This window comes from Chroicocephalus ridibundus, chromosome 3, assembly GCF_963924245.1.
Source record: "Chroicocephalus ridibundus chromosome 3, bChrRid1.1, whole genome shotgun sequence".
Classification (NCBI taxonomy): domain Eukaryota; kingdom Metazoa; phylum Chordata; class Aves; order Charadriiformes; family Laridae; genus Chroicocephalus; species Chroicocephalus ridibundus.
The window spans coordinates 77,925,176-77,944,029 of record NC_086286.1 but is presented as its reverse complement, the minus strand read 5'-3'; the positions used below and the strand labels follow the sequence as shown (position 1 = coordinate 77,944,029).

At 36.6% G+C, this 18,854-nt stretch overlaps 1 protein-coding gene across 1 annotated transcript in view; it reads left to right on the top strand.

Moving 5' to 3' along the window:
• SLC16A10 (solute carrier family 16 member 10) overlaps nt 1-18,854 on the top strand; it is a 77,750-nt gene that overhangs the window by 25,332 nt on the left and 33,564 nt on the right. The window contains exon 2 of the mRNA XM_063329774.1: nt 16,788-16,932. Coding sequence (XP_063185844.1) covers nt 16,788-16,932 — 145 coding nt within the window. The remainder of the gene's footprint in view (nt 1-16,787; nt 16,933-18,854) is intronic.

Genomic DNA, 18,854 nt, shown 5'->3' with positions numbered 1-18,854 from the left:
TCCTCTTACCCGTCCCATTTGTCCCCCTCCATTTGCATGATGAATAATGTACCAAAGCTCATTGTGAGGAACGTGATTTTTAATTAAAAAAACCCCAACCCAAAAACCCACACCAAAAACCAACCAAACAGCCCCCCAATGCACACACTTCTATTCACTCATGAGCATTGAGACATACGTATCCAAGTAGTCTGTCAAGTAACCAGACCGCACAGATGAGTGTGTCAAAGTGGCCTTGCTAGAAATCCTCCCAATGAAATGAGGGATGACAGATTCCTGCTATCATATCCTCACATCTTCTGGGTTCTTCTTAGGTCAGAAGCTGTGTGCTGAATTTGGATGTGACTTTTGTGCCTTGTAGGAGCTGACAGTGATGAGGATCTCTTCATCCTGTTCCACCTCTGAGTCATTAGGATTTGCTCAGTCTTTTGTCTCCCTATCTTAGCTGTCTTACAACTTAAGTTCTGTTATCTTCCCACCACTATCTCTTAACGACTGAAGTCTATAGTTTGCCCCTTGTTTTAGTGTAAATCTAGTCCTTGTTTTACTGACTTGGGTATTTTGAGAAGCTGGTGTGTATTTGTACCGTGATCTTTGATCTGCTTATCTAGGTGTCATCAACACATGCTGTTCTTAAGGCCTTTCTTCTGCTCTGCCATTTTCTGGTGTTTCCACACCCAGTCATTCCCATTCATTGCCCAATCATAACAGTCTTAATGTTTCTTTTACAGTGTCTCTATGCTTGTACAGAAAATGAACACCTGTCTCTATTTCATGCTTGCAGTTCCTAATCTGTTAACTACCTCTTAAACCACCAAAATATGTTTATTAGACCTATTGTCTGAATTGCTCAGAATACCCATTCTTTGTTTATTAACAAAACTTCTGCTTATGTGGGGCTCTAGCTTGTTTGTTACAATCTTTTTTTGTTCCTGTCCTGTCATCCAAGAAATCTTTCTAGACTTCCTTCTTCCCCTTTTCTTGCTTTTCTACCTTGCTGGTGCCAGAGGAAACACAGGACTGTTGTCACACCAGCCTTAGCTGTTGGAGTTTATCAATCAGCTTAATCCTTCTCTTGTTCTTGGTATTCCAGGCTCTGGTCTTGTTCATACATGCAGACTTCCCCATCCCCAAATCCTGTCAATCTGCTCAATACTTTGCAGTTTGTTTGTGCCTTAGGCTCCTGATCTGTTTCCTCTTGTGGGTTGAGTATGCATTCCTTGCACAGTAAACCTTCTATTGTTTGCCTCAAAAAAAATCTGAAGAGCCAGCTACCTTCTGGATGTACAGTCCTAGAGGACTGGTGGCGAGGTCTGAACTGCCAAGGGCTCCTCACATTACTACTTATTTCTTCCTCCTTTGGCACCTAGTGCTTTTCATTAAATAAAGCACAAGCAACAGAGTTTTCTGCATTCCAGTCTACAGGGTGAATTGAAAGCAAGCAGGCCTTGTTGATTCATTCTTTGGGCTGGCTAGGAGATGCTGACTGTTAACACAGATTTTCTTTGAAGCACTTCAGCTAAAATAAAACTTGAAGTATGTTTTCATTCTTAGTAATTTCAGAATAATTGAAAAATAGATTCTTTTGCTGTCCACACTCCCAATAGTTAATTAATTGTGTACTCTGTTGGGTTGAAATTTTTATTTTCAGTCTTACTTGAATGTTCTTCCAAACTGTATTCATGGGCAGGCATACTATTAATTCATGTTTTTTGATTTTGCTTTTTGATTGCACCTGCTGATATCTTTTTTTGAGATAATTGTTTCACTAACTTTTATGTAATGCTGGATGTTATGCCATCAAGATTAAGTTATGTGTACCAAATTTCCATTTCTGATTAGGGATCAGTGCGTGGAAGTTTGTTATTTTTTCCATGAAGATATTTGGACTTTGCTATCCTTTGGATGCTTTGGCTGGTGTATCTTAGAACAGCTGCTGAGTTCCCTAACTTGTATTCCAATTGCTGCAAGGAGTGTTCTGTCCTAGCAACTCCTTTTACATTGTGAGAGTCCTTGGCAGGAAGCACAGAACTTCCCAGAGGTTTACTTCATGGTAGAGTAATACCAGTAAGTACTCCCTTTATCAGTATGAAAGCTACTTGTGAATTTAACTGACAGGGAGACCTCTGGGGGGAAAGGCATTATTTCAGTGCATCTGAGATGCCCTCTTCTCCACCCAATATGATTTGGCACTTCTGGTGCCATGTAAGTTAGCTCTGTAGTAGCTGGAAGTGCTACAGTAGCTCTTCAGGAGGATAAGCTTGTTTCTGAAGGGGCACTATACATGAAAACTCCTTTGTTAAGATGGTAGAATTAAAACTGAACTTTCAAAGTTGGAACTGTCTTGTCTAGAGAGCTTTACTAAGCTTTACTGTGTCACTGGGTTGTTTTTTTTTTTTTTTTGCATTGGCTGTTTCATCAGACCTGGTGGAAGAAAGAACTAATTGTTCTAGTACAGCAAGTGCAACTTCTTGAAAATCCAAGCTTGGACCAGAAGTGAAGGACTAGTGTATTTTAAATAGGACTGTAGCTTTTTTTCTTTTCGTTCTGAGTGTTTGGGAAAATATCAGGCCAGACCCAACAGCACAAGACAAATGAAGATGCTGCAGCTTTGTCCCTGGACTAGCCAGTAGTGGGACTGAAAATGCATTTCTGGTAGGCACACTCACACAGAGTGCTTGCATATAGCACATACACGCATGTATACATGGCTGGCTACACAGGTGAACTGACACATACAAATAACACTCACATGAACACAGCACTAGTGGCCTCATCTTGCTCACCTCTAGCTGAACAGAGTGGAGGTCTACTAGTGAGAATATATGTGTGTATAATACGTATCTGTATCTATCTATAATTATATGTATACATATTTGCAATGTGAATCCTTCCAGGTGTGGGGCTCAGACACACAGATACGCACGTAGATGGAGAGTCCCTTGCCCAGGAAAAGGTTAGAAAGGAATTTAGCAAGAAGACAGGACAGGCTGTGCTATAATGTGACTGTTTTCTGTGAAGTGTGGATGTGTATTATATGCATGTTGTTATTATTATTAATTCTAATATCACTATTATTCACACATCTACTTTATGTAATAACATTTTTGTGAAGTTTAATGTTATTTTTAGTTTTTCCTCTTTCTTGCCATTAAAACTAAAAACAGGGAATAATAGTTCACTTATTAATTTGGAGTTAAGATCTGCCTGCGAAGATGGCAAACTGTTGGTATAATTCCTTAAATGATCTAGTGGAGTTACTGTTCTGAGAATAGCGTTAAAGTAAACATGGTTGTAGAAATGCTAGTAGCTAAGCTACTAGGTGCTTAGATTGCAAGCTGATAAAACAAAACCCCCCCACATTTAAAATGCTCAGACTCTGCTAAGAGTCTAGAGCACAATGTTAATGGATCAAGATTGATCCTTTAGCAGAAAAACTTGAGTGCTTTTCTTTTTTAATAGCAACTGCTATACTATTCTATAATGTGCTATTACACAATATAACTGGAAAAAAATATCTCTGTACTGATTACATACCACTGACACAACAAAAATGGCTGAGTCACTGTCAGAAAGAGTGTTTCAGATTTGTGCAGTTTAAGCCGGACTATTGTGATCGCTAGGCAGTGGTGGATTTAGCCTTCTCTTCCACAAATATAAAGATTCTCTAGTAAACGATTAAGGAGTAAGGCATTGAAACTCCCTAAGGTCTTCCAACCCTCATCAGATATTTGAAGGAGCTGACTGATTCCAGCAGTTTTCTTGACTAAATTTTACAGTTTCTCTTAAAAGAAAAAAAAAAGGACTTTTATACCTTAAGGAAGTAATAAGCAATGTTTTAATCCAGAATTTCAGAGAAAAAAAAAAATACCAGACAACATGTGCCTGTGTCTGTTTGCTCATGGTGGGTACAAAGAGTCTTTTTAATACAGCCACCCAGAAGCTTGAAGAGCTAAAGGCATTGGTGAAAAATAGGGGAGGAAATGAACCCGCAGTATGATTGGCTCAGAGTTTTTTGCTGTTGTACCTACTTATTTTATAAATAAGAGCTTTGGACTTCTGATATTTCTCAGAATACAGCAAAATATTCAGGAAAGCCATTGGTTTTGTTTTTAAGACAGTGGGGTCTTCATTGAGCAAAACTATTCTTTCTTTAAAAGAATCTTCAGAAAGGTGTATCTGCTAACTGAACTCTGGGTTTTTTGGGAGCAGGTGTCATAGTTTTGGTAAAGGATCACTAATAGGTGGATCCAAAGTAAAATAATTAATGTAGTAGGAATATTATTAGAATAGAAAGATGTGTTTCTTGAGTTAAACAACAAATTTATGACAGATATCGTAGTTTATATTATGCTTATATGCTTTTTACTTTCTATATATGATATATATGCTCTACTACTCTGTTATTTTTTGGCTAGATTTTACCCATATAAAACTTAAACCTTAAAGAAATGTTTTCTGTAGAAGTATACTCAGTATTTTGAGAACTTGATTATGTCTTAAGCATTTATGTCTAGTAAAAAATCCTGCTGGTATTATGGATAAATAAAGATGTGTAACTTCTTGCTTTTGATTTTTTGCAAACTGGATATTAGACTAGATGGGACAGATGTGAACTCCAAATCTGCTAAGTACTTCAGCAAGCTGTAGTTCACACGTCCTTTATCTGTCAGACTGATTTACCTCAGTTGCGTGTGTGAAATATTATATATACAGCAAAGTCACATTTGTGAGGGCTTCAGCTGGGTATCTAAGATAAAATTACTTTGTGTGTGCAAACTAGCAATTTGTTTGCATTTTGTAGATCTGTGGCAACCTGGGTATTTGGATTGCTGGAAGTCAGATACATAACTGCCTGAGTAGCTGGGCACTAAATTAATGAGAAATAGTTTGTCTCTGATATTGGCAGACTTGAAAATTTTGGATGGAGATGAGGCAGAACAAGGTCAAAAGTTACAGTGGCTGGTTCACTTGGTTACAGGAGTTAGAGAGTGCACAAGCTCAGTCACGTGTGCATGTAACTGATATAAAGGGCACATGCTGACATAGAGAATTACCCCTCATATATGCTGCTTCTTGTATTTGCTCTTATCAAGCTTTTCGTGCAAATGATTCCCACTTCCTACTAATCCGTTGAAAGGGACAATGCTTTAAGGCATATGTTTGCCCTGTAAACACAGTACCCCTGTTATTTTACCAAGCTTTCACTATTTGAAGGGAAGAGAATGGGAGATACAGGTGAAAGAAAACATGATACATGTAAATGGCCTTTTTTCCTCAGCCTGTGAAAAAAACACTTAGTTTTTAGTGTCACTTAAAAATAGTCCGGTTTTGGACTTGTGTTTCTATTTGGCAGTGTATTTGTGATGGGACTGATAAATTTACGTGTAAATCTTGGGGGGGGGAAGCACAAGCTTTCTTTATGAAAGATAGGCTAGCTGAACTTATTTATCACCTCACTTTACCTTAAGATTGCTTCTTTTAAAGTCAAATGTAGCTTTCCACATAACTTATAGCACAAAATAATGTTACAATTAGAAAGACAGAATATTGCTGTATAGTTCAATTGTTGTACTTGTACACTAAATGCAGGCACATGTCTCTGATCACTTGTCTGTGTTTTGGATTGAAATGTCTGTTTTTTGGATTGAAATGTTTCAAAATAGACACTTTTGTTTCTATATAAATGCAGATTCTTCCCCTCTGAAGCAGATGTTAGTTCAACTATCAGATCTTACCTTGAAAAACACTTACCTGTTACAGTATCTAAATTATTTATCCTAAAATCACTTGTTCTTCTGATTTATTTGCTCTGTGTAATAGTATATTGGGTTTGGGTAGTGTACTTTTTTTCTTTATGGTAAATAGTCTGTCCCTTGCTGAAAATGGGGAATTTTTTGCCTATAAAGCCCTAAATGTGACACACTTTATTTTGGGGTGAATAGTGGGGAACGATGGTTTACAACATCAGGAAATCTTTTAGGTAACAGTTTGAGTCTTGAAGATATGGATTTAAGACCTAAATTAAGTTTGATTATTCTGTAGGGACCTACAGAACATAAGGGTGACTTATGTTGATGTAATCAGAGAATAAATGCTGTTATAATCTGTCCTGAGGATGTTCACAAAGTTACTGAGATGTGATGGAGTCTGTTAACCAATTCTGATAGGTTCAGAAGGATCTTTGCATGTGAAAAGTTAAGGTTAGTTTGTGAGCTGCTTGATAGCAAACTACTCTCCTGAACTTCAAATAGTGTACCAAACTTACTTGTGAAGTCAGATTTCTTTACCTCGTCTGTTTTTATCTTCATCATGGTCTCACAAGGAGTTCTGATGCTGGAGGAGTGAAATGTATGCTTGTGCCATGTAAAAGGGCAGGTCTCACCCCAGTGCAAGCAAGTTGGAGGAAAGGAAGATGACGAGTAGCTCCATTAAGTACTTAAGAATTTGGGTCTTGAAGTCTGACTTATGCTATAGCTCTAAAACATGAGACCATTGCATTACATGCTTGGTTCCAGATATGTTTGGAATATGTGTGTAACTGTTAATTGTGAGAGCAGTTAGGATTAAACCTTTCTGGCAATTTAAAGTTGATAGCTAATACTTTCTTATGCAGAATGTTACTCATCCTAAATCAAAACAGAATGTGATCCTTGGTGTTCAACTGTTTGGTATTTAAAAACTGAATAAAGAAATCAGTGCTAATTTGGAGGGAAGGAAAGATAAAAATGTGCCTGGAAATCAGTTTTGGAATTCAAATTTTTTTAGGCTATTAGTTAAAAATGTGATTACGTTGTGCTTTGAAAACTGTCTTATCAGAAAATATTCTTGTACGACTTCTAAAAGGAAAAACAAGTGGTTACAGCCATTTCTTATTGATTTGTTCCTTGTTTATTCTTCCTACCACAGCATTTTCAGACTTTATTAAGTGTCAAAGGTTAAGCTCAGTTTGCCATGAAATCCAAATGTGTTTTCCTGTTAATGATTGACTTCAGCCTTCCTTTAAAGGTTCCTGAAGGCTTAATACTTATCTCTACCAGCAATATTTTGCCTAACAGTGCACTTTTTACTTTTGTTTTAGCTTTTACTAACTTAAGCATTTGTTTATCTTCCTCTAACCTTTTAAACTAAATAGACGATCTGCAGTCTGCCTATAAGAATACTTTTTCTTTAACTGTTTCAGGTTCCTATTTTGTGCTATGTAGTTTGCAGAAAATGTCATTATCAGTTTCTGTGATACATGCTTCGAATTCACCATTGCTATCTGTTTTGTTGCTTTGTTAAAGGGGAAACCAACAAGCAAAAACCCCCAAAAATCTGCCTAAGCTTGCGTTATTTTAGCAAATGTAAATTAGATGATAGTTGAGTAATCAGCTAGTTGCAGTGTTTCAGTATGTTTTGCCAGTGCACAAATACCCATTTTTCTGACTTTTCTGTTTTCCTGCTGCTTACGCTCACAAGGACTTGATCTCAGTAGAAATTCTGATCTTGTGTTGTCATGCTTATGAAGGCAGAGGGTGAAACTGGTCTAGTCCTATTTTTGTAAATGGAAAGCTTGGGGAGGGCCACTGTGTTAAGGATATACGTGAATCTCTTCTGGCACTTGGCCTTTTTCACCTTTCACACATGTCAGAGAACATCTATGATGTATAAAGCCTTGGAAGAAATCAGTGTATGTTCTGACTTGATATAATGCTTGGGTTTTTTTCTTACTGCTACTATACAAGCTTATTTTGCTAAATTTACAACATATTGGTAAGTTTATGCTTCTTTCTACCTTCTTGCATCAAGATCAAGATGGCACATACAAACCTGAAGTAGCATTTTGGACTTTGACAAGGCGTGTATACTGAAGAGATGCTATGCATAAGCAAAGGAAAGCTTACAGTTATTTGTAAGATCTGTGAGTTCAGTCTTTTCATTCAGAATAAACTAATTGAGACTGTCTGGTGACTTAATGTCTGCTGAAAACACTGGTTATGCTTTCATGCTTGTGATAGCAAACAGTTTGATTCTGGAAACAGGGTGTCTGTTCAAAGATCTCTTTATTGGGATCTAGTGGGTCATATTTTGGTTTCTGACTCATAACTACTACTGCCTTTCAGTAATAAGGTTATTCAATAAAAGACTTGTTCCTCAGGGACAAGAAAAAAAGAAAGAGTAGGGAAAAAACAATGTCTTGTATTCCTGTCAGATACTTCCACTAGAAGTATCCACTGGTTCATAAATCTTTGTATATTGGCCATGATGTCTTTGAATGTGTTGTGGAAATCTGATTAGATCCTTTATAGGTAATTCTGATTCTTAAAGCCTGTGCAAGATAGCTTTGGTGTCCAAAAGAGGTGGTATTTCCTTGTGTTAAATTCCCTTTGCCGAAAATATTTTAGAATTTTCATTTAAATTGGGATTTAACTTTTTGGGGTTTTTTTGATAGTATTGCTTTAAGGGAGAGCCTAGTTCAGACATCTGCAAACTATACTCCTGAAAGTAAGCAAACTGAAAGCTGTAGTCATGTAACCTGAGTTCAGAATATAGGATGCTTCCTGTGGCAGCATTATGTCATAAATTTATTCTTAGTCCTTAAACACATGCTTTCTCTAATGGGATCAGCAGATCTCTTTTGAATAGAACAAGCAGTGAACTCTCTTGACAGTAGGAATTCTAAATGTTTCAATACATGCATTTCAACATCCGCTTTCCTTTTCTGCTGACTTACTGTTCTGTGACCTGTGGTTTGCTTAGTAATGGAAACAACTGTGTGGAAAGTCAGTTATTCTCCCATTTGTGCCCACAACTAATGAAATTGCTCAGAACTCATGAGAAGCTACTGAGCAATCTCTGAAACAATTTTCACAGGTGTGTGTAAGCAAGGCATGTGTAGCACAAGGCATTTGACGTCTCCTTAGAGTAGCGATAGGTTGGATAAAAATAGGGCTGGCAATTTCCAGGAGGCTGACCTACGTGGGAGGGTATTCTGATACTTGCTGGGTGTAATGGTTCTGTTGGTTACTTAACATGTGTTGAACAAGTCCATCTTTTGGAATTGACTAGCTTTTCCCTGGAAAAAGAAAAATAGTGGATAAAAGAAGATGTATCTCGAGTGCCTTAGGCAAAGGGTAACCCTGTGCTTCTGGGCACAGGCAACAAGAATAAAACAATATTGATTAAAAAAGTGCATCAGTAGGAGGGAGATAGAGTAGTTCTAAGCAATGAAGCTTGCGTCTGTAATGCCAACAGGTTTCATGAGATCTACTTGTCAAGTTCTATTTGAATTGAATTCAAGGATACCTTCAACTCCTTCCCTTTTCCTAAGGGGGGGAAAAAGGGTTTTTAATCTTATGTTTCTATTCTTTTTTTTTTTTTTTTCCACCTGAAGGAGTTCTTACATCAAAGATTCACAAACAAGGTATTGGTGGTCAGGCTAATATTGCCTTTTTTTTTTTCCTGAAGAACTGCTAACACTGTAACATGATCTTCAGAATCTCGTTTTTCAAGAATCTAGTTTAGAACAGTATTCTTCCATAAATTAGTGTCTTAGAATAACTTGAGTTGGAAGAGACTCTGATTATCTGGTCCGACACCTCTCGCTCAATGCAGAGCCAAGTTAAAAAATACATTGAGCTTCTGAGTTTGATCAGGTTGTTCACGGTGTTGTCCAGTCAAGTTTCCAATATAACTAAGGATGGAAATTACACAGCTTTTCTGGTCCACACATTCTGGTGTTTGACTGCTTTCATGGTGAAAAATTGTTTTATAACATTTGATTGGAATATCCTTTATTGCAGCCTCAGTTGTTTTTTGTCCTGTCACTGTGCCCCACTGGAAAAGACTATCTCTGTATTCTGCAATAATCACCTGTTAGACATGTGGAGGCACTAATTTAGATTCCTTTTGAGCCGCTGGTCGTCTTAGCTGCAGCCTGTCCTCATACATGAGCATGTTGGTGGCTGACTGTTAGACTTGCTGAGTTCTTGTGTTAGTGCCAAGTGATTAAAACGGCAGATTAAATTCAGTGTATGTATGTGTCTCCTGGGGAGAAATATAATCCAAATACATGCTGGAAAAAAATGGCCTCTCCATCAGTCATTACCATTAGCAGGAAAACAAGGTCATGGCTAGTTTTCTAAACATCTTTACTCTGAAATAGTTGCAGTACTTTAAAAAAAAAAAAAAAAAGAAAAAAAAAAAGAAAAAAGATAAGGGAGAGAGTGGGGGGGGGGGAAGTCACGTTAGCACAGGAACTTATTGTTTGTCCCATATTAAATACTGTCTGCAGTTCTGACTACCCTGTCTCAGAAACAATATGATACAATTAGACTAATGTAAAGGGGGAAGAGGGAAAAGTTTGTTCTATACAAAGACAGAGTAAGTCAAAAAGATACTTCATTTTGGAGAAGAAATGAGTATGAACAGATCTGATAAAGGCATATAAAATCATAGGTTGCAAGAGGAAGTTTAGCAGGGATGATCAATTCATATTTAGTACAAGAGTATTAATGTATGAGCAGGTTCAACGGGAATTTATTTTTTATGTGTTGCTGGTGCCTGAGCAGTACTGTAAGTGATTATAGTAAACTGTAGTGAAGGCAAAGTAATATTGATGTAACTAAATGTTCTTGAAGAATGGCTTTCTGCTTAGGAAGTTTCTAAGCTGCTCATTGCTGGATGTTGGGAGGACATAGCCAAGGGAAAAAGTATTGCAGGATGCTAGCCCTGTTTCAAATGTTCTTTGTCTAAGTATTTTGTGGTGGTCAGAAACAGGATAGTGGGCTGAATAAGTCTTTGATCTACACAGTATTGCAATTCTTTTGTTCTTAAAAATAAATGCCATGTAAATGTGATTATGTAGGCAAAGAATTATTAATACTAGCTGGAGAAAAGCAAATTATCTCCAGAAATAACTTTGAATAACCACTTATGTCTTCTCCAAAACAGGATCTCTCAAATTCCCAAGCTACGCTCATAAATGATCTTACAGAAGCCAATCTTCTGCTTTGCTGAAGAGAATATCTTTGTATGTAAATAACCATGATAGAAGTGGAAGTCCTTCACGTGGCCCATAGTGGAGTTAGTTTGCTGTAAAATGTTGTAGATGATGAAAATGTATAAGTGTTTCGGGAGAGGATGGAAGTTCATGGAGGAGAAGTTGCAAGAATATTGATAAATACACTGAAAGTGACGTCCAAATTTGTTTAGTAGGAAAACACAAAAAAACCACCTGGCTTAGGAAGACCCTCAGCTGTTGATGGTTTGAGGCTATGAGAGTACATACGGGCTTCCTTATTCGTGCATAAATCATAACTAATAACTTAATGGAAGCATGAAGATTTTTATATTGTAAATATTGTCCTTCCCTTTTCTCCAAGTATTTTTATAAAATATGAGGAAAACCCTCCTAAATGTTGTTAAAGTTGAGCTTTCAGAAGTTACTAAGTGCCGTTGTTTAAGCAGTTACATTAACTCTGCATTATGATTTTATTGTAATAGGCTACTTCTGCACAAACTTTTTCAGTGTGAGACAATGAAACATGTTGAAACATCTGCCATTCATATAACTTGTCCTATATTGTTTATTTTACACAATTATTTTAAAATAATTTATCTTTTAGAAATCTGCTTTGTAGAGTACTTTCCACAAAACAAGAACTTCACACACTTTCAGGATAAGAAGTATTATTTCCATCTCGAAAATCAAGAGACTGACTGTGAAGCAGTTTGTCTCAGACTTTGTACTTTCTGCTTATTATGAGTTAACGCAAGAATTTCTCATTATGCAGCATCATTATAGTTTGTATGTAAAAGTATTATCAGTGTAGCGTGGCCTGAACTGTTGTACTGGTTACATAATGCGATGGTGGGAGAACTGATTTTTAGGAGGGACGTCTGACAGTGAGCAGAGGGACTAGTTTAGGGGATGGTTGGCCAGTCTATTCTGCAAGTGCTTAAAAACAATAGCTATAGGTCTTTGCACATGAGGATCTGTTATATTAAATGTAGAAAGCTTGCTCTCACTTTCCAGTCTGTGCTTTTGCCTTAGTATGTGTAGTGCCAAACAGATTATTCTGCAAGGTATGCAGTGAACTGTAATTATACTGTTGTCTTGGTTTATTCCATGAGCTGCACAACACACATCTGATTTTTTTTTTTTTTTTTAATGTGGGGAAACAAAATATTTTTGAGTTGATTTTGAATCCTCGGTTCAAATAATCTTCTCTTCACTTGCCTCATATCATTTGTCTTCCAGACAGTAGCTTTTTGTTCACTGTCTCAACCAGAAAATTCTCAGGGGAAGATACTTAAAAAATCCTTGAAGTTCATTAAAGAATGAAGGGTGTTATTACTGTGTTAAGCCAACCACTTGAAAGACACTTGTGAGGATAAAACTGATAAGATTCTTGTTGTAATGCATTGAAAAATTGTGATTGTAAAGAGGAATGCTATGGACGAGTAGCCTTTATTTAAATTTATGCATGATAAAGCATTCCAATGTGATGTGGTATTAATGCTTTCTTTTCTGTTGTCTTGTAAGTTGCAGTGCTTGAGTGTAAAGAATGAACTAAAACATTTAACAACTTGATTCATACTTTGCTAGATAAATAAGGATTATGTAATCCATCTGTGACGATGGGAATGATTTTGTAAACACTCAGATATTAGATACCGTATTTATTGCTGAAGACAAAAGACACTATTTAAAATATGACTGACTTTAAAAACTCATGGGTAAATGGCAGCATATTTGTGGAGTAGGTGCTATAGTTTCATAGTTCAGCAGAGGTAATTAAAGAAATATGAGAGCATGTACTCAGACTATAGCTGAAATACATACATTTGTAGTGAACTGATAAGAAAAGAACATGTAGCTGTGACTTTTCATTTTGGAATAATTTTAGTTATTATAAAGGTGTTTTTTGTAATCTCTGTATTCAATGGCATAGAAACAGAATTTTCAGTATAGATGTTACCAGTAGGATCTCTGGTCTGGTATTTTTATATTAAGAATAACCTCTGTTACATCTTCTAGGGAAGCTTGGGAATTTGGTTATTCTGCAATTACATGTTTTGAGGATCAAATTCTTAACTTCCAGTGCCTTAAGGAAGGCTTAAGTCCTTAAGCAGAAATAGCTTTTCTTCTATGGCAATCAAAATGTTTTGTGTATGAATATGAATGCGGTTATATGTAGCAATTACGTGCTGTATTAGTATCTGAATCAGCAGCTCTGGAATATAGCCAACTTGTGGCCAGGAAAGCAGCCAATAGCCTAGAGGAGAAATGTTTTAATTAATATGTAATAACTGCTCTAGAGAGCTCTCATTATCCTGGCAAGCCGCATTTGTAACTTTTCATTTTACTTATTTGGGACAGTTGTTGTAATTTCTATTTAAAAAAATGTGGAAGACAATTCGCTGTACCTTTTTCATACTGAGTGAAAAAGTGTAAGAATGCTTGAAGACTTGGGCGAAGCAAAAGGTTACTTGGATCTATTGACTATATTTTATATCCATCAATTTCTTCATAGGTTCAACATATTGTAGCAAGAATTACTTGCCTTCAGGAAACTAATGATATAAAGAAACTAATGATACAAACATGCTGTTCTGTTCATATCAATTCTTTTTGGTACTATATTTCTTCAGAGGATGAATACAGTGCATTTTCTTGAACTATGCATATGTGTGAAGCTAAACTTCAAGAATATTCTTTTCATTAAGTAATAAAGCTGTTCACGAAACATGCCAACAACACCTCTTTAAGTTACGTTTCTATAGGACCCAAGAGCCTTCTATATTAACTTCAATATATAATATATAGTTAAAAGGGCTCCAGTTTCCATTAGGTAGATAAGTGATACAGCATGGGCTCCCACTTCTGCAGTTTAATTGCAGTGCCCTCCTGAAATGCTTCAGGTAAGGCCATTGTCCTTTTAACAGTCTGTTGTGTTGAATATCAGTGGGAACCTTTCTTCTCTTTTAGGATTTCCATATCATTGCTGTAACAAAAAGAGAGAAAGGTATTGCTTCTTTCATTAGCATCTGGAAGCTTGAAGAGACAGCATCTTGTTAACTGAATGTAATTTGAGCTGAATGTTTTCACTTCAGGCTTTTATATTCCAATTATTTTATTAGTTGTATAAGCCACTGAAAAGGTACTGTAAACTATTTGATTTCGCTAAGAAGAATACTAATACTAATCACAGCCTGTGCTAACTGTAAACTGGGACTGCTGGACTTGTATCTGTGGCTCTGAAGTAACTTAGTCTGTGACTTTATGCAAGCTACTTAAGCTTTCAGTTGCCCAGTTTCTTTACCTGCTTGTTCCCATGAATGGGTTGCGTGTACCTGCCCCTGTGAGATTGGATTCTCATAACCAGTAATCTCTGGTGGTCTTGTCTAGTGTCACAGTTGCCTTTGTGCCTTCTTGTACCTAGGCCGGAAAGCTGGCAGGAGGTTCAACCATTCCTTGGTACCTTCATACCACCATGAATCTGGTGAAATGAGTCTTGTAATACCCACTTCTCAATACTTGGCTGCCTTTTCTCTTGGCCTTGCAGATACCCAAGGTGTTACAGGTAGTTTGTGATTCTTAATGCTGCTCTCCAAGTCATGCAGAGATGCTGGGGGACTGTTCATGGTTATGGAGCTACCATTTATTTGAGGGGGTGACAGGAAGCCATGGACACTCTACCTCCTAGCGTTTGCAGGCTCTCTGGCCAGTAGAACTGCAGGCTCTATATAGTTAATTCCAGGGAAAATAAGTAAAAAGACGAGGAGTCTTGTAGAAGTTGAATATCTTAGAAGCTTCGCAACTGGCTGGTCTCCAGACTGTGTGAGAGCATTTACTCTCTCTGACTTCGGCCTACAAATTGTAGTAGGTATAATGTTGTTTTGCAGCATCAGGAGCCATCTGAGCTGTAAAATGGGACAGATCTCTAAGTCATCCCTTGCATTTGAGCCTTCCTTGACTTTAGAGGAAGAGAAAGGACAGACCCTTCATAAATTTGGTCTCTGCCTTTCAGTCAGTATCACAGGGGCCTTGTTCTTCCTAGTCTTTTATGTTCTGCCTTCATACAGCTCATGTTTCTGCTGCAGAGGTGCGAGGCTGGCAGGGCTATCTTGTCTGGGATAGTTATACCCTGGAAATGCAGGAAAACCTGCATAACCCCATAAAAGTACCTCACTCTTCAGACTTTGCCCTGAAACTCCATTGTATTTACCACATGCTCAAAAACCCCCAATAACACCCCCCTACCCCAAAGAGTTCAGTCATGGTTCATTGAGGTCATTGTTTGCCCTAAAATAAAGGTTTTATTTCTTGTACTCTCATTTCTGTTTTTCTCTAGCCATCTGTTCTCTTGTCTTTCTTTACATTGTAAAGTCTTGGAACAAACAATTTGTTTTGTTTGCTTGTTTGTTTTGCTCTATTTTCTTTAGTGCCTTGCACAATGGGGTCTTCATCAGTGTGTACGGCTCACTGGTGTTTTAACCACCGCTACTTCTAAGTCTTGGTATTGATAGATATACTTGCAAATATTCTTCGTTAAGTGTCTTGGTTATGTTTTTTTCCAGATAATTTTATTTGCCCTTATCACTAGATCACAATTGTTTATCTAACTGTCTTTAGGAAAGATTATCTAAACAAAACTGCAGTTACAGATTTAAATCCATTCCGGGTTGAAAGAGTTCTTTCCATCTTCTGTACAATTCAAAAAGAAGTTAAAATATTTTTTACCATGCATCTTGCATCAGCAGCTTTTTCCATTACCCATTTAGATGATTTTTTTTCTCCAACTAAATGGGGACACGTTCCCACCTGAATATATTCGTTGTAACTGTTGTGCTGCAGCAGCTTGATTTATCTTTATGCCCTGGGAGAACTGTTGGGTATAACACCAGTAATGCATGTTTGAAAGAACGATTAGATGATAGCAGGTAAATGATGTGATTCTGAACCCCTGTATGAAGTGAAGCAGAAAGTTGAGTTTTAATTTAAAATTAATCAAAATCTCTTCTACCTAAGTGGTTCAAAGATATTTTTGGTACACTCGGAATAAAAACCACGCTTGCGGCTGAAACTGTAGTGTACTCACCTGAACTGAATCTTAATGATCTAAAGACTCATTTATAAACAAAATACAGTTTTAACAATGTCTGTAAAGCAGAACAGTATCAGATGTAGTGACACTTTCCCATTATATATGGAAGTGGTTGTACTAGCTCAAGTGCTTTTAGTTTAAAGTAAAACTATATTCCTAATGTGTATATTACAGCATAAAAGCCTGTTGTTGTTCGTTTACACATTCTTAATATTCAGTATGATCTAGATCTATGTAATTAAGTTAAAAATCTGTTAATTTTTCTCAGCAAACCTAGCTATTTAAAGTTGTTAAAGTCTAGAATTAAATCAAGTGAAAGTGCTAGTTGATGTCAGAATGGATGTGGAGTCTCAAAGGTATCTTTAATGGCTAGTCATCAGTTTGAATACTAGATTAGTTACTGGAGGAATAATTGTGCGTGGTTTGTGTTTTTTTTTTTTTTTTTTTTTTTTTTTTCCAAAGTAAAAGTAGTAACTTCTGTAGCTAATTGCATTCCTTGAGCTGATAAAGTCTAGATTAGTTGATTATGTAAACTGGTCAAAGTTTTTTTTACCATGTTTAAAAATGTATTTAATATTTTTAGAATAGTTTCCAGCTTTTATCTAAGATTCTATGTTGTTGAACGAAACCAAATACTAGCTGAAAGCTTAAATCACTTGGTCTTCTAAAATGCTGTTGTCTTCTATTTTGCAGCATGGGTGGGCTCCCTTTCTATGGGGATGGTCTTCTTCTGTTCTCCAATAGTCAGCGTATTCACAGACCTGTTTGGTTGTCGAAAAGTAGCTGTTATTGGAGCTGCAGTGGGATTTGCTGGACTCCTCTCAAGTTCTTTTGTAAGGTAAAATTTTTTCTTTACATTTGAAGTATTTTATCAGTTTTACGGTGTAGAGGTAATGCTGATCCTAGCAACAGAATATGAAGGAGTAAGCAGTGCTACTTTCTCTTCTAGAGTAGAAATCTTGTTTTATTTGTTTTTGTCTTTGTATTTCTAACTATGACTTGTGAAAACTCCAAGTGGTACTCTCAACTTCAAAAGTATTTTTAAAAATATAATATAACTTCAGGAACTGCTATGTAGAAATGTATCAACAGTAAGACTAACGCTATAATATCAATAGTCTTGTCCTGGATAAACTCGTATGTTTGTTTGACGTATTCTGTGTTTTATCAGGTACATAAACATTGTTTCTGTCTTCCCCCCCGACCCCATCCCCTCAATTTGCTTTTAAAACACTGTTTTGATGTTGATAAATACGTACTAGGACCTCCAGGCGGGTCCTAATGTTCTAGTAAAATTTGATGTTTTCTATTCTTACTGGTCAAATTGCCAAACACAGGATCGTGAAAACCTTGGCATAATGACATACACAGGGCTTATTTGCTTTGCTAAGAAAATCTCCATTCTTCCTTGTATTATTGAAAAAACTTGGACAGTACTTCTCTCCAGATTACACTTCATTTTGTACGTTTCTATAACTTTTGCAGAATAAATCCTAAGAAGTTCAAGAGCGGCTGATTTGTTGGATGTGCCCAGTAAAACATGAGGAAACAGGAACTGTACTCACTTATCTAGTCATCAGCAGAAATTGGTTAGTGAAGATAGGGTAAGAAGTAGCAGGAAAATAAGCCACAATTATCCTAGTTCTCAGTCTGCTTTTTTTCCCCACCCTTAGCAGAATAAGTACAGGAACAATCAAAAGCAAAATTCAGAAGTTCTCTGCATAGATGAAAATATATCTCTACAGACAGGCTTGTGAAAATGTGCTTTCTATGTCTGTATTGTCTGAACCAGATAGATGTGAGCGGGCTGTGATCTGTATAGATGAATATCCTCGCTGTGTGGCACTATGCCTGTGCTAGTGTCTAGTTTGGGCATACGTCCCCTAATGTGAAAACATCCACAAATTTACTGGATGAGAAGAAAAATAGTTCTGTTTTAGGTTCTTGAGGCTGCTGCTTATATTTATTCTTGGAATGGCTATGGGAGAAAGAAAGCTTTGTTTTCTTGTAACTTGAGCAAGTTTCTGATTTTTGTTTTATTTTTTTTGTTTAATCCAAGTACAAATACTTTACTTAATTAGTTTATTAAACTGACCAAACAAAAACCCACCTCGTGATATGTTTTAAGAGGCTTATTACCACAGGTGAGGTAGAAACTATAAGAATGCATCTTGGAAAGGTCTGTCTTCATTCTTGCTTCTCAGTAGTGTGTTAAGAGATGAATATGAAAACAGTCTCATTATTTTAAATTAAACCTCTTGATAAAGGAAAGTCGTTTTCTTCTGTTGAACAAAATGCTATCATCCATGTGTTTCCCTGGTATCCAATGGAACAAGGGCATGGAAGAGGCATGCAAAAGGAAGTTATTTTGCAAAGGTTTTAAAGATATTTTAGCTTATTTGAATTTTGTTTTAGAATTTGAGGAGCACTTTGAGAGGAGAGGTGAATTCTTGTTAGAGTACATGCCATGTTAATGTGCATTCTTGAGTGTCTCATTATGTTGCTTACAGTAGAATGATTTATGCCTATGATGTTATCGGTTAATTGAGGGAGTATAGTTCAGATATGGAAGTCAATGTTCTAAAAGTAAAATATTGTATAGTAGATAAATGTGAATATGATTTAGTGCTTTTGTTGCATATTGATGTCTTAATATAAATTTTATCTCTTAGGAACCTGAGATGTAAGAGTATTTGTAATACAGGAAAATATTTTACTATGTATGTCATGCTGCAAACTCTTTGAATGAATCTACAGATG